This window comes from Danio aesculapii, chromosome 24, assembly GCF_903798145.1.
Source record: "Danio aesculapii chromosome 24, fDanAes4.1, whole genome shotgun sequence".
Taxonomy (NCBI): Eukaryota; Metazoa; Chordata; class Actinopteri; order Cypriniformes; family Danionidae; genus Danio; species Danio aesculapii.
Genome location: NC_079458.1, coordinates 17332958 through 17347881, shown reverse-complemented (window position 1 = coordinate 17347881; position 14924 = coordinate 17332958). Strand labels below are relative to the sequence as shown.

Sequence of the window (14924 nt, the reverse complement as noted above, 5' to 3'; positions counted from 1 at the left end):
ATAAAACGCTGATGAAGGCAAACTTACATTTCAATAGCTAATTCTCTTTCCTCTTAGTTGTGTAGGCCTATTACGCTGATCGATTGACAGCGTTGACAGGCTCCTTGTAAGCAGGGGATGGCTACTATTAAAGGAGGAAACAAATAGCGCGGTTATGTCAGAGCAAACACGCTTCTTTTACTCTCAAGGACATAAGGAGACGGTCAGGACGTTGGTCGCAAACATCTGTTTGCCCAGTGACGTCACCACCCCATGCAATCCTCTTCTGTTAAAAGCAGATGCCTTATTTTGTTTGGCTGGAGAGCCATTAATCCTAAAGTCATTCCGCGTGGGGGAAAGACTGGACAGAGAGAGAGAGAGAGAGATACCGGTGCTGATTTACAGCACGGACATTGGGAATATTCAGCCCATCTTCAGTCCCAGAAGAAGCTATGGGAACTACTGCCGTTCCTTCCGAATGGAATACAGCTATGCGTCTTTTTCGAACGCATTTGGATGCTTGTTTCATCAAACGTGCGTATTAGCTTAACACGACGTTTGCTTGGAATATCTGATTTTTTTCAGGCGTTCGAGGGTTGGGTATTTTGTTGCACATTTAACTGGAAGCCTTTCTAACGCATTTTTTGTGTTTTCTTGTAGGTTCTCAAATACGCATGGATGTCGTCGAAGACCGTGACACCTTTTTTTTTTTTTTTTTTTTTTTTTTTTTTTTGACAGAGCAGAGCTCTCCAGGCAGATCAAATGGTCACCCCCCTTGTCCCTCTTTGTTCCAGGTTGGCTGTCATTTTTAAATCAGCACCAAAAAATAATGAAGGCCTTATCCCTTTGGTGTCAACATTTCATGGCCATATTTCATCATACTGTGGTTAAGTATAAGCATTCGCTACGCTTTTATGGCAAATCTGTGCAGTGTTTAAACCCTTAATAGTTTAAATAACACAGGGCATTGCCGAGATGGTTTTGAAAACCGTTCATTTTATTGGGAATACGCCGCAGTCACACGCGGCGGGACCCTAAAACAGAAACAGCACGGGAAATAAGCGAAGGATTTTATGATAATACCACTGTATTGTGCTGATTATATTGATGGAGTGGGTTTGTGATATGTTTTAGACTGGCTCTGCTTGTGTGATTTCAGACTCTGGCTCTCCGTGTTCACAGCGGACCTTGATTTAATGTCTTACAATTAAGGCACGCGGTGAATGCCAAGAGCGGAGCCTTCCAGCATCAGCAGGCCAACAGACGCAAGGATTGGGAAATTCAGCAAACTTTGCATATGTTAAAACTGCAGTGTTTAATAAAAGTTAGTTTTGATAGTACTGGTCTCTTACTGTGTGTTTTGGATGTACTGTTTTGTTGTAAGGAAACAATGCGATACGCTGCAGAGGTCTTGAAGGTGAGGCGCTGTCCAGCACTGTGGTGCTGAATTTCTCTTACTGCATCACGGGTGATATATTAAGTAAATAACCAAATCTAACATATGCACATGTGCAAGCGTATGTGTCAGAGAGACAAAATACAGATGGTATTTATATATCACAAAACCTGGCATAATTTTAGCAGAACACTGCTGATAATGAATAAGACTATATTTGCAACAATTAGAGATCATTAAAGATATGTGAATCGAAAATCATATACATCAAACATGCACTCGCCCAACCGGTATCGAATCGTTGTTTTGTGTTTTACACCACATATTGAGACTTAAGGACAAATATTAAACCAACCTTCACCTGGAAATCAGAGAGAGAGACCGGAAAAAATGCCATATATATATATATATATATATATATATATATATATATATATATATATATATATATATATATATATATATATATATATGGGAATGGCCTGCTTAGGGTTAATATTATTCCAATTGAATGATCCCTAAAGAGATGTCGACCCCTAACGGCTAAACCACTGTCTCAAGACAAAAAATGAAGACGAAGGAAGGTACTTAAAGAGACAGTTCGCCCCCAAATTAAAATTGTGCCACCATTTACTCAATTCAAATGATACATTTTGAACAGTGGTAACAGAACAGCTTACAGTGCCTGAAAAAACGTTTTAGAAAAAATTAAAATTTTAATTTGGAGATGAATAAGCTTATAAAAGCAAACAAGTCTATCAACTATACTGTGTTAAGACTGAACATAAAATTATACACTAAAATTATACACTAAAAAATAAGATATAAAGCAATATAGTTCTTACTGAACATGGCAGAGATATAGTTTAGTTGAGACGGGCAAAATGTCCAAGCTGATTATCTAAATGTGTAATGAAAGAGGATGAGCAAGACATGAGATAGCAAGAGGAAAGCAATCAATCAATCAAAACCACACCAATACTCTTAAGTACAATGCAAGATAATACTTCTGCTTTCCCAGCAGAGTTACATAACACACAGCGTCAGAACATTTGAAGATGCCGACCAAAATGTGTTCCATATAAATGTGTATCCATATAAAGCACTTTCATATAAAACACATCCAATGCAGCAAAAACAAAAGGTGTATTTTAACGAAAAATATCAAGCATATCATTAATAAAAATCGCAAATATCACATCGTAACAAAACGTACAGACAAGTCATACATCACATAAACGCTGTCATCATTATTCAAATCACGCGCAAGCCTTGACAGATCAGCACGCGCGGTCACAATTGCGCGAGGCGAGCTGCTCTCCTATCAGAAGTATGCAGTAATTGGTATGAAGTGACCACTTTGAAATGATAAAATTGCTACATACTAAAAAAAATAACACGTCTCCGTTCATTGTGTTGCTATGCAACCAATATTTGCAAAAAAGAAATGAATTAAAAGAACAGAATATTTATAACTATACCGCGAGAAAAGACGTTTTAAAAACGCCATATGTGGAGCAACTCCGCCACCTACAGGAAAAGAATGTAACTGCTGCTTATTACAATGACTACTTGCATGTAAACAATACATTCATGTGGAGTCAGGCATTCATGCTGTTGCTAAGTAATGCTGATTAATAATGTTTACAGTATAAAACGAGTACATTGTGTATGAGAGTGAGTAAGAGGAAAAAGGAAGGATTAGACAAAGATACTGAAAGAACTTCTGTTATACAGGCTACTTAGTGCATAATAGTGAGCCTATTAAGCCTAATCGTAACAGCAGTACATTATTCAATGATATTGAATGATTCAAGTAAATTACTTTTTTTTGACGCACAGACCAGTCCCCTAATGTTTCCATAAGGCCCCCAATTATAGGGGAACCTAATAAAAATGCTTTATTAAACAGGAACTTCATTCATTCATTCATTCATTCATTCATTTTCTTTTCAGCTTAGTTCCTTTATTAATCAGTTCCTTTATTAATTAGTTCCTTTATTAATCACAGCAGAATGAACCGCTAACTTATCCAGCATGTGTTTTACGCAGCAGACCCCCTTCCCTCTGCAACCCATTACTGGGAAACACCCACACACTCTCATTCACATGCATACACTACGGACAATTTAGCTCACCCAGTTCACCTATACCGCATGTCTTTGGACTTGTGGGGGAAACCGGAGCACCCGGAGGAAACCCACGCAAACACGGGGAGAACATGCAAACTCTACACAGAAATGCCAACTGACCCAGCTAAGGCTCGCACCAGGGACCTTCTTGCTGTAAGGAGACATCGCTACCCACCGCGCCGCCCCTATACAGGAACTTAAGAAGTATTCAGGAAACCTATAAAATAAACTGCTGTAAGCAAAACGTTCCCAGGTAACCACATACAAAACTTCTGGGGACTAACACTGACATTGATTGAATGATTGATTGATTGGTTGGCTGCCAGAGAGAATATTATAATAGCAATAATTTAGTATCAGTCTCTACCATGAAAATAGCTGTACTACACTGTAAAACCCAACAGGGCAACTTTATCAAATGAAATAAGTGTAGTTAACTCAAAATTGACTGAAAGTCAATTCTACTCATTTGAAAAGAGTTTTGAACTCAGTGTGTTGAAGGTACTGAGTTAATTAAATACCTCATTACTTTAACTTAAATGGGGTAAGTTCATAGTACTCATTAAGATTAGTTTTTATAGCTCAAATGGTTTGTAGCAATTGGTTTCGTCAAAGAGTTTCAGTTGCCTTAACTTATTGGGTTTTACAGTACTCAGCTGATTCGAGTTCTCTTCATTTATTGGGTTTTACTGTGCTCAAATTGCTTCTTTTACTCAAATGGATTAAGTTCACAGAACTCAGGATAAGTTTTTGAACCTAAATGGTTTGTTGCAATCGGTTTACTTAAATGGTTTGAGTTAGCTTAACTTTTTGGGTTTTACATTGTAATAATATTCCTATAAGTAAATGACAAACAGATGTTGAAAACCAATTTCATTCTACTGTTTTGATGTTTCTCAGACTGTCAAATGACTTTTGTTATTACAATGAAGCGACAACTTTGAACTTTTTTGCGTGAGTGCGTGTGTGTGTGAGTGAGAATGTAGGTAAAGAATATTATATTATATTATATTATATTATATTATATTATATTATATTATATTATATTATATTATATTATATTATATTATACTACATTCATTTTCCCTCGGCTTAGTCCCTTTATTCATCAGGAGTCACCACAGCAGAAAGAATTGCCAACTTATTCAGTATATGTTTTACACACCGGATGCCCGACTGACACTGAATGACAATTTTACTTGGTAAAGGTTGATTTTAATTTACATTATTGTACCATACATCACTATACATTCCACACATTATATACATGCAATTTTGGGCGAATTAGTGTTTCAGTAACTGCACCAGAAGGAAAAAAATGAAACATAAATATAGTAAATATAAATATAGTAACAAAGTAACTTTTGTCATCAGTGAGTCTCCTCGAATAAATGTGTTAAGCCTGACACCATGTGGCAAGAGAGAGTCATTACATAAACGTGAGCTGTGTATGGACAATTTTGAGGGATGTAAACAATAACAATGGTCCTAATGTATTTCCTGTATTACATTTTTAATTTCCATAGCTTCCAAGAATCCAAAAAGGTCCACAAATTGATAAATAATGTTATGACAGCTGTTTTTATATTAAAATATGATTAAATAGCATCTTGTTACAGTTACGAAATAGTTTGACAATCAAGAAATGTTCATGGGCCAGTGACAGATATAACTGGTCTAATGGTCTATATTTTTTCCAAAAAAAAAAGGAAAAGAGAGAGAAATAAAGCAAGTGATATTCTGTTTTATAAAATAATCTGGCAGCAGATAATATCTGAAACGCTGAAATGTTTCCAATTCCATGAAGTAAATAGTAGAGACAGCCTGAAAGGAAACAGACTTTGGCTCATGTCTGACCTTCCAGCCTAATTTTACTTTCTTTTTGGTTTAATGGAAAAAGTAGCAACAAATAATGTTAAATTGTGACTTATGTGCACACATGCAGGAAAATATGTCTTCTGAAAACTACCTATTTTTAGGAAAGAACAAACAGTTGAAAATTACAGCTGATATATAATATAACAAAAAAAAAAAAAAAACTATAGTCAAGGGACACCTGCTATATGAGTGTATGTATATATATATATATATATATATATATATATATATATATATATATATATATATATATATATATATATATATATATATATATATATATATATATATATATAAAGAAGAAAGAAAGAAAGAAAGAAAGAAAGAAAGAAAAAAGAAAAGAAAAGAAAGAAGTAGTTGCCGACTATAGCCGCATGGGGGCAACTCGCACCAACAAATGTGCCGTTTTCTCGTAATCTCATAAACATGGCATTGTTCCTAAAGTTCACACATTACCGCTGTATGTCTGTGTGATTTACAGCAGACTATACGATGTAAATAGGCCAAACGAAGATCACGTTTAACGAATTCGGTTATAACATGCTATAAATAATATATATAAATAGTAATACAAATAAATATATAAAATGTATGCTTTTTCAATTCACGCTTCAGATAGAAATGTCAAAAATCAATCAGTCACTGGTCTGATGAATTCATAGCTCTTTCCAACAAATGCGAGTAAAACACATTTAATTCCACATATATTAGAAAATAAAGGCTTTATTGATGTAGGTTTTTATTTATTTATTTACAAATAATAGCAATTCCAATGATCGAAAAAAATGTATTATATTGTGATATATATTTATGTAGCCGAGTTACAAACAGCACTTGTAAGACTTTGATCAGTAAAATTATTATATTTGGATTACAGATGCAATACGCAATTATGACACAAATAACAGAGCTTTCCCCTCACCTTTATAGTCTTTTCTTTAGTTCTCGAGACAATATGAAATGAAAACATCATTTACCTCAAGATCAGTGGTCCTGCATTGGTACATTAAGATAAAACAAAATGTTAGATGATGATTAGGTTTTGTTTTGTTTTTTGTTTTTTTATAGCGGGAACCCTTTTAAACATTTTGTCTGAAATAAGCCACACTTACGTACATGAAAAGCGAGTCCACCTAAAACAAAACGCGTTAACGCAGAACACAAAAGTTGTTTTTCTGTATCTGCACAGCAAATCTCCGGCAACGGCTTGAATACAGTTGTTCATCGGATTTACACAGATGGGCAGAGCAATAAAAGAGCTGGGGTGCTTTTGCAAAGCTGCGAGAACCCCGTTTGGATTGTTTGTTACCGTTTTAATCCCATTAATTAAAACGTTAACCTGATTGGGTGGCGCGCGCTCACTCCCGATAGGCGAATCTTCTTCATATTAATAGGCCGACTTGAGATAATGATGTAAAAGACTCCCCCTTCTGCTGCTGATGCTGATCGCTGCCGAGATCTACAAAGTGCGTCTCAACACGATAAACGCAGTGTAGAGCACTTTAGGAGGAGCTACTGCCTCTACACCTCACTTGACAAGTGGAGCAGCCATCAACATCAACTCCACTTCAGAGAGTAAAAACTTAAGGAGAGGACAGCGGCTGAGCGAAGCCTCGTCACCGCGACGCATCCGACTTTCTGGAGACTATGGACAGGAGAATAAACTTGGGCGGAGACATTTTTCACAAAACTCTCAGTGCCGTCTCGAGCAAAAAGATGGACTCGTTTCGACCGGCTGCGGGTATTGATCTTTCCGCCCGGGACAGCCAGTCGCCTATCAGCTGTTTCGAGCAGAACGACCCGGACCCGGTGCAGCCCGGGGGTCGAGCGGGCACGCTGGGTCTGCCGACCGGATCTTTGTGTGTGAAATACGGCGAGAGCGCTAACAGGACTTCAGGCGCGGAAAGCAGCGGTGGCGAGCAAAGCCCGGACGATGACAGCGACGAGCGGTGCGAGATGATGCTCATGACGGACGGCAGAACGGCGGTGCCCGGCGCAAAGTCCGAGGGAGGTAAGAAAAACAAAGAGCAGAAAATGCTGAGACTAAACATCAACGCCCGGGAGAGACGGAGAATGCACGATCTGAACGATGCGCTCGATGAGCTGCGCGCGGTCATCCCTTACGCGCACAGTCCGTCTGTACGGAAACTCTCCAAAATCGCCACCTTGCTCTTAGCCAAAAATTACATCCTCATGCAGGCGCAGGCGCTGGAGGAGATGAGACGGCTGGTTGCGTATCTCAACCAAGGCCAGGCTATCTCAGCAGCCTCGCTGCCCGCGACCACTGCTCTCACGCCGGGTTTAAGCGCATACGAGCAGCCGGCTGGTTACCCGTTCCCCGCAGGAGTTGCAGCATCCTCCTGTCCAGACAAATGTGCCCTTTTCAACAATGTCACCTCCAGCCTGTGTAAGCAATGCACTGACAAGCCTTAAACTCTGCAGCGACTGACTCTGGTAGAAGCACATGTGCAACTTTTGACTCTGAGAAAACAAAAAAGAGAGAGAGACTGATGTTTGCCAGCGGTTTTACAATAGAAGAATGCTAAAACTTTTCTTACAACTTCATTCCAACAAACACTGATTGTGTACATAATGGTATAGCCTATACTTTAAGTGCTGGTGAGCGTGGGATTAAAACCAAACAAAGTCTATGTCTGATGATGAAGAATGAACAGCTAATTAATGTGGACCCTTCAGAATGACCTGACAACATGCAACCATGTTTTACCTTGTTTATGATGCCAAACTTTTGAACTCTACCTTGCAATAATACGTGCTACTTTCAATTTATGTTTTGTAAATGTTTGCTTTCAAGTGACATCTGTATTTTAAAAGCATCGGCTTGAAGGAGAAGCAGCGTATTGGACTTTATTCCAAAGTAGCCTACGTGTAATTTCCCGAAAGCTTAGCTGAGATTGTTGATTTAAAAAAATGTAATATAACTAATATATTGTTAGTTTGGTGGACTCTTTAAGAAAAGTTGTTTTGCTTTTTTTTTTATATTTCTCTAAATGGATGGGTCTGCATGCCTGGTCTGATTATGCATCGTCATCATTGCTGTAAATCTCGCCGATTTGGCTTTTTATTATAAACACACACAAGCGGTTTGGCAATATAGGGACTTGGAGGTTTTAACTTGTTGTCAGGTCGAGACTTGAAGCAGTGTAGATATATTAGTTTCAATATGAGGGGCATTTGTATGTGTTGATGTATTGGAAAGCTTTATTAAAATATTTTGATCCAACGTATTATGCGTTGTGTGTTCTGATAATTCTGATTCGTGGCTCTTGCTCTAGAGAATACGATCAATAAGTTGTTAGAAAAATATATTTATTTACGGATGAGGAATCATTTGTGAAATATGAAACTTTGGAATTTGAAGCTAATATTTTGAAGTAAACGAATTAGGAGAACGACAATGAACATTTGTGTCTTGGGTGCTTTTAATTCTTTGCTCGTTTATCGACATTTAAACGCGTATAAAGCTTTGGGGAGGAAAGACCAGACATAATGTACAACATTACCCTACGGCCAAATGAGAATGTCTGGTAGTATTATAAAGCTTAGTCACCCCGATCATGATTATTAAAAGAAATCCGTGACGTTGTCTAATAATGTTAATTTGGAAACAACAGTGTATCAAAACTGTCGACTGAATACCTATATTCCTTTTAATTAAACACATCGTTAGGGCAATTAAATCTCCTGGATGTGATTAAGGAACATAATTACGACACTGTTCACTGCCGTAATTGGGTGTCTTTAATCACAGGAAACAGTCATGAGCATCAGTGTCATTGTCATTGTCATTAGTTTGCATTGTTCTAGATCGGCTGTCCATCACATCGAGACAATTAGATACGGACAGCAAGATGCCCTTATGAAGTCCAACAGGACATCACGTTAAGAATATTTAGCTCAAAATGTTTTTCCTAGATAAAAAACATCTCTAGAAGTTTATGTCTGATGTAATTTTTAAACGCAGTTATCCAAACTGTCTCATATTAAACTAAATCACCAAATAAACACAAATATTTCTACTTTTATTTATTTTTTCAAATGAAAAACTATTTTAGGTAAACAAGAATTAAAACACTTATGAAAACATAACTGAGATAATACAAATTAAAGAGAAATCGTTTCTCAGCAAATTCAGCCATTTCCCCCGTATTGCTTAAGCGTGTGCATGTAGACTATATTTTCCTCGAGTTCACATTTAGTCGGATGTATCATATAATTGTTACTTTACAAACATTACAAACAACTTAGCATTTTTCCCTTTAAAGTGAGTTTTATATATAAGTCTTGTTTTATAAAGTAAGTCTTGTCCGTATGTTGGGCATATTTAAGTAATATTCAATCGAATTACCAAAATGTGAGACACTTTGAATGCCAAATGCCAGAAGCGTTTCTTACTCTACGCACACTTTAACAATTACAAAAGGTTTTCTCGCCCTCCTTGCGTCTGGTTTAGATCAGCACCAGGGACAGCAACACTAAACGTGACATCACGACCTTCTCTAGTAAACGTCACCGGAAATACCTTTTCAGTAAACTGGATACCTAATGACAGCCGAAGAGAGCATGAGAAAGACTGAAAAGGCCATTTGAGTTTAAGCAGATTTCCTCTTCGTTTTTTTTTTTACAGGACGACCTGCCAGCCCCGCTCAGCCACCGTTTAATGAGACAAAATCATAAGTAATTAAAAAAGCCAAGGCCTTTCTAATTTTACACATTAGCCAATTACAATAATCATATGAAATCGGATGCGCAGTACTTTTTTCTTCCAATAAAATGGATCGCAAAACATCTTAAAATATGGACTATCTTGCATAATTAAAAAATCTGTGAGCCAAAGCTAAAGTCAGCACACGTAAGATCAACTCATCTAATAGACAACTGTTGTTCAATTGAACGCACGATGACATTGTTTATATTATTTCCATTGTTGCTTTAAATGGACTGGAGAATGCCACACGAACAAGAAAACTCGTTGTATCCGTTTGTCCAGAGAAAGTGTTAACAAACGAATGAACTGAAGTATGGGCAAGGTATTCGTGCTGTAAAGGTAAAAACCAGTTTATCTTTCCAAACAATTACAGTTCATGCTTTGAAATTAATAATTGGATAAATGTAGGGAATTAATTTGACGTTGGGAATATATACAGTCAGCATTTGAAGTGGATCAAAAACTTTTATCAAAGCTATCCTAAAACTATTAAACAAACAGCCATTTTTGTCTTAGGATAATTTTTAAAACTTTTATTGATGTGCTTTTTGCATTTTATAAAACTATAACAAAACAACAACAAAATATAGAAGTAAAATAAACAATACGATACAATAATAATACATATATAATAAAAATTCATTGCATCTGCTTTTTAGAAAAAGTGTTAACACATGAATGAACTGAAGTATAGGCAAGGTATTCGTGCTGTAAAGGTAAAAAGCAGTTTATCTTGCCAAACAGTTACAGTTTTTGCTCTAAAATTAATAATTGGAGAAACGTTGGGAATTGATTTGACATTCATTTGAAGTGGATCAAAACCTTTCATCAAAGTTGTCCTAAAACTATTGAACAAACAGCCATTTTTGTCCTAGGATAATTTTTTTAAACGTTTATTAATGTGCTTCTTGCATTTTATAAAACTCCAACAAAACTACAACAAAATATAGAAGAAAAAAAACAATACAATAACAATAAATATAAAATACAAATTCATTGCATCCGTTTGTCCAGAGAACGTGTTAACACAAGAATGAACTGAAGTAAACTATAGGCCAGCTCTTCGTGCTACAAAGGTAACAAGCAGTTTATCTTTCAAAACAGTCACAGTATTTTTGCTCTGAAATTAATAATTGGAGAAATGCTGGGAATTAATTTGACATTGAGAAAACTTACCGTAGTCAGCATTTAAAGTGGATCAAAACCTTTCATCAAAGCCATCCTAAGTCTTAAGATAATTTTTAAAAATGTTTATTTATGTGCTTTTTGCATTTTATAAAACTAAAACAAAAAATAGAAGAAATATATATAAATAGAAATATATATAATAATACATATAAAATACAATACATGAAAACACTAATCTATGACAGAACAACAGAACAACAGAACACAGAGGGGCAAATGCACATGAAAGCAAAATATAATTAAGCTGGTCAGGTAATGCATCAATAAAGGCAATGATAAGTAACATTGTTCTTATATTACCAGAACAAAATGCATTATCCTGACTATAGTTTGATTGTCAAATAATAGTTTGGGCACATTATTAAAAACATTATAGATTATGAACAGCAAATATCAATTACACTCAATCTTTAATTACTTATGAGCTTTATGTTATTGACAGGGGTCATTGGTAGAGTCAGACAAAATCTGCAGACATTTTTGTGCTATTTCTGTGGAGAATTTTGTAGAAAATCTGCGAATTTATGCGCAATTATTTTGGGAGTATCATAACAAAAGCGTAATATATGAAATAAAAAATAACATCTTTTTAAATTTTATTTAATGTTTACAATGCAAATCCATCTAAATCCACTTATTTAGTAAACAAAGCAAGTTTCTCATAATATATTATATTTACTAAAAGACAGAAAATATTTCTCTAACAAACTGTATTGTAAATAAATCAAATCAAGACTTTCATATCAGTAAGAAAGTGATATTTCATATTCATATTAATAATATTTCTGAAATTAATTTAAAAACTGAATAAATATTAATTTACACACATTTACACAAGTAAATAAACAGACTCAATGATGGGCTAAAAATCTGTAAAAATCTGCGGATTTCTGAGCGTGCAGATTCCATGTGGGCCTAGTCATTGGTTATGCTTGCATTACTTCAAATGCAATGAGGTGTTCTAATACCTGTCTCCATGTTTTATCAAATATCTGAAATTTATCATTATTGATATATAATCACAAGGCAATAGCAAGCATGTTTACGAGATCTCTACCCCACACACCAAACACCTACAGATTCATAGGAAAATATTGAAAAAACTCAAGACATAAAGGGGCTTTTAAAACACATTAACTTCCTCCAGTGTTTCAACTCTTTATATTAGCCATTAGCAAAGCACTGGTATTATGGTGTTGGTCTGTCCTCTGTAATTCTCTGCACAGCACAGATGTGGAGACACATGCAGGAGTCGTTAATCAGGGCCAGCAGTAATCAGCCTTCACAAAGCCCTGCCTGGATAAATACTGTCAGCAATTACTATGTGGAGTCAACTACTTCCAGGACCCCATTTACATGATTTCCATCATTCCCAAGCCGTACAGTGCAACTTCTTTTATTCTCATATTACCTGCAGGCAAAAACACTGCTTTTTCATGCACTTGTTGATTTTGAGATTTTGGCATTTGGGCTTTTCATAAAGTGCGTTTTTTCAGTATCCAAAAAAAAAACACACACCTTAAATACAATTTGTGGCTACAGATTTCATTTACACTGCAAATAAATATGTTTTTTTTTGTTTGTTTTTTTGCACTATTCCATATTTTGTGTTTTTCTCAGTTATTTATGGTATTGAAATACATTATGGTACTTGGGCTTTTCATAAAGTGTTTTTTTTTCCTCAGTATGATCTAAAAAAACATCTAAAATGCAATTTTAAGTTTCTTTTATCAGAATTGATCAATTTGTGTAGATTTCAATGACACTGTAAATAAATATCTATAAACTTGCAATTTTCCATATTTTTTTCCCTGGTTATTTATGCTTTTAAATTACATTATGGGACTTTGATATTTCCTCCAACAACTTTGAATGTCGAAAAGTTTTTAAAAAGTGACTTTAATTGACAGGTTGAAGTTATATACTGCCTAGATTGGTGTTGTCAGTTACGGTACAAAAAGCTGGTGCACTGAAAAAGGATGCAAAATTGTTGCAGACAATTCATTTGCGTTGAATTTAAACAAACAAAATAAATTTAGATTTAGATTAAATAAATGTAATTTGTTTGTTTAAATTCAGCCCAAAAATTGTTTACAACTACTTAACTTTAAATTTAGTAAATCCTAGGAATCATCTTTAAAAAAAAATGTCATTACAAATATACTAGTATATTTATTTAATTCTCTCTACATTGTTTCTTATACTGCATGATGTTTCAAAATACTAACAGCTTAACAAAATACACTTTTTTTTAGATTGCACATTTGAATGTGCAACATTAAAAAAATCAACAGAGCAGAGATAAAAGATCCCATAATGCAATTCATAACCACAAATAAACTGAATAAAACAGTGAACCACAAAATATAGAACATTAAAGGCAATTTTCTCAGCTTTTTATCCCTTGTCAAATTTCACAGTTATAGTCATAGTTATATTCTGAAGGTATATTTGTCTTCTAGCATTTTTTACACTGTAAAACCTGGTAAGGTAAGGTAACTCAAACTGTTTGAGGAAACAGATTGCGGCAAACCATTTATGTTTTTAAGTTTAAGAGTACTGAAAAGTTATATATTGTGTCACATACACATATATGTTGATATCATCAAACTTTAGGAGTATTAAGTCACTATTAGTTCAATTAACTTAAATTAAGTCCAAACAACTATAAAGCTTCTCAAATGGTTTAGTATTCTTTTTAGAGTCAAGTCAGCACAAAAAATATAATTAATTCATTCATTACTTATTCGATTAGAGTTCTGCTTAACATAATCAGTTTATGAGTTACCATAACTCTTTTTCGTTGAGTTAAAGTAACTTTTTAAAAATTATAAGTTAAACTAACTTATTTCATTTAGTGATTTTCACTGTTAGGTTTTACAGTGTATGAATTATGCGGTGACAAAAATATTTCCAAAATCCTTTGGACTCATTATTACAGTCAATGGTTTTCTGCACAAAGAAAATGAACCTTTGGACCAGAATTCATCATGCAAATTAGAATATTTATATTTAATAAAAGAATTCATCATTTGCATATTTTAACATAACATTTTAGAAAACCTGTAGTAACAAAAAAGTTCTTGAAGCAATAAATCAACTGGGGATAAATGGTTCCAACTATTATTCTATTCACCTGCCTTGTCTTCCCTTAACAGTCCGCATCAGCACTAGACAATAATGAGAGAGCATTAATTATACATTGCACTGGGATGCATTATTTAATACAGCGATTAGCTCGCGACATTCAACAGAATTAGGATGGGATCCATCAAAAGCCATTTTAGACTCTCTAAAGAGGCATAAAACAGTGCTGTCAGAGCTTAATCAATCAGTCTCACTGTAAACCCAAAACTGCTGAAGCAACTAGAAGAGATAAACACCTTAACAGTGACAAAGAATCAAAGCAATGTTTGTATTCATGAACCTAATAAAGCTTAACCTGTCTTTACAACATCTAGCTTCAGAGGTCATGAATAAAAGAGAAAAGATAAAAAAGCGCGCTTTTCATAAACCATAAAATATCCAATTTGCCATATCAATAGCTAACAGGGCACCTATTTGTAATATAGATGTGATGTTTGCAGGGGCTGATAAACAGGGATATTCAAAGCATACATTA

General features: G+C 35.0%; 1 protein-coding gene across 1 annotated transcript; it reads left to right on the top strand.

Annotated features, from left to right (window-relative positions):
- The first annotated feature begins 6832 nt into the window (after positions 1–6832).
- Positions 6833–8591, top strand: bhlhe22 (basic helix-loop-helix family, member e22). Its single transcript, XM_056450783.1, has one exon. It carries the CDS (start codon positions 7033–7035, stop codon positions 7816–7818), a length of 786 nt encoding a protein of 261 aa, XP_056306758.1. The 5' UTR covers positions 6833–7032; the 3' UTR covers positions 7819–8591.
- The last annotated feature ends 6333 nt before the right edge of the window (positions 8592–14924 follow it).

Coding starts and splice junctions, on each gene's coding strand:
- bhlhe22 (XM_056450783.1), top strand. CDS start 7,033: ATGGACAGGAGAATAAACTTGGGCGGAGACATTTTTCACAAAACTCTC.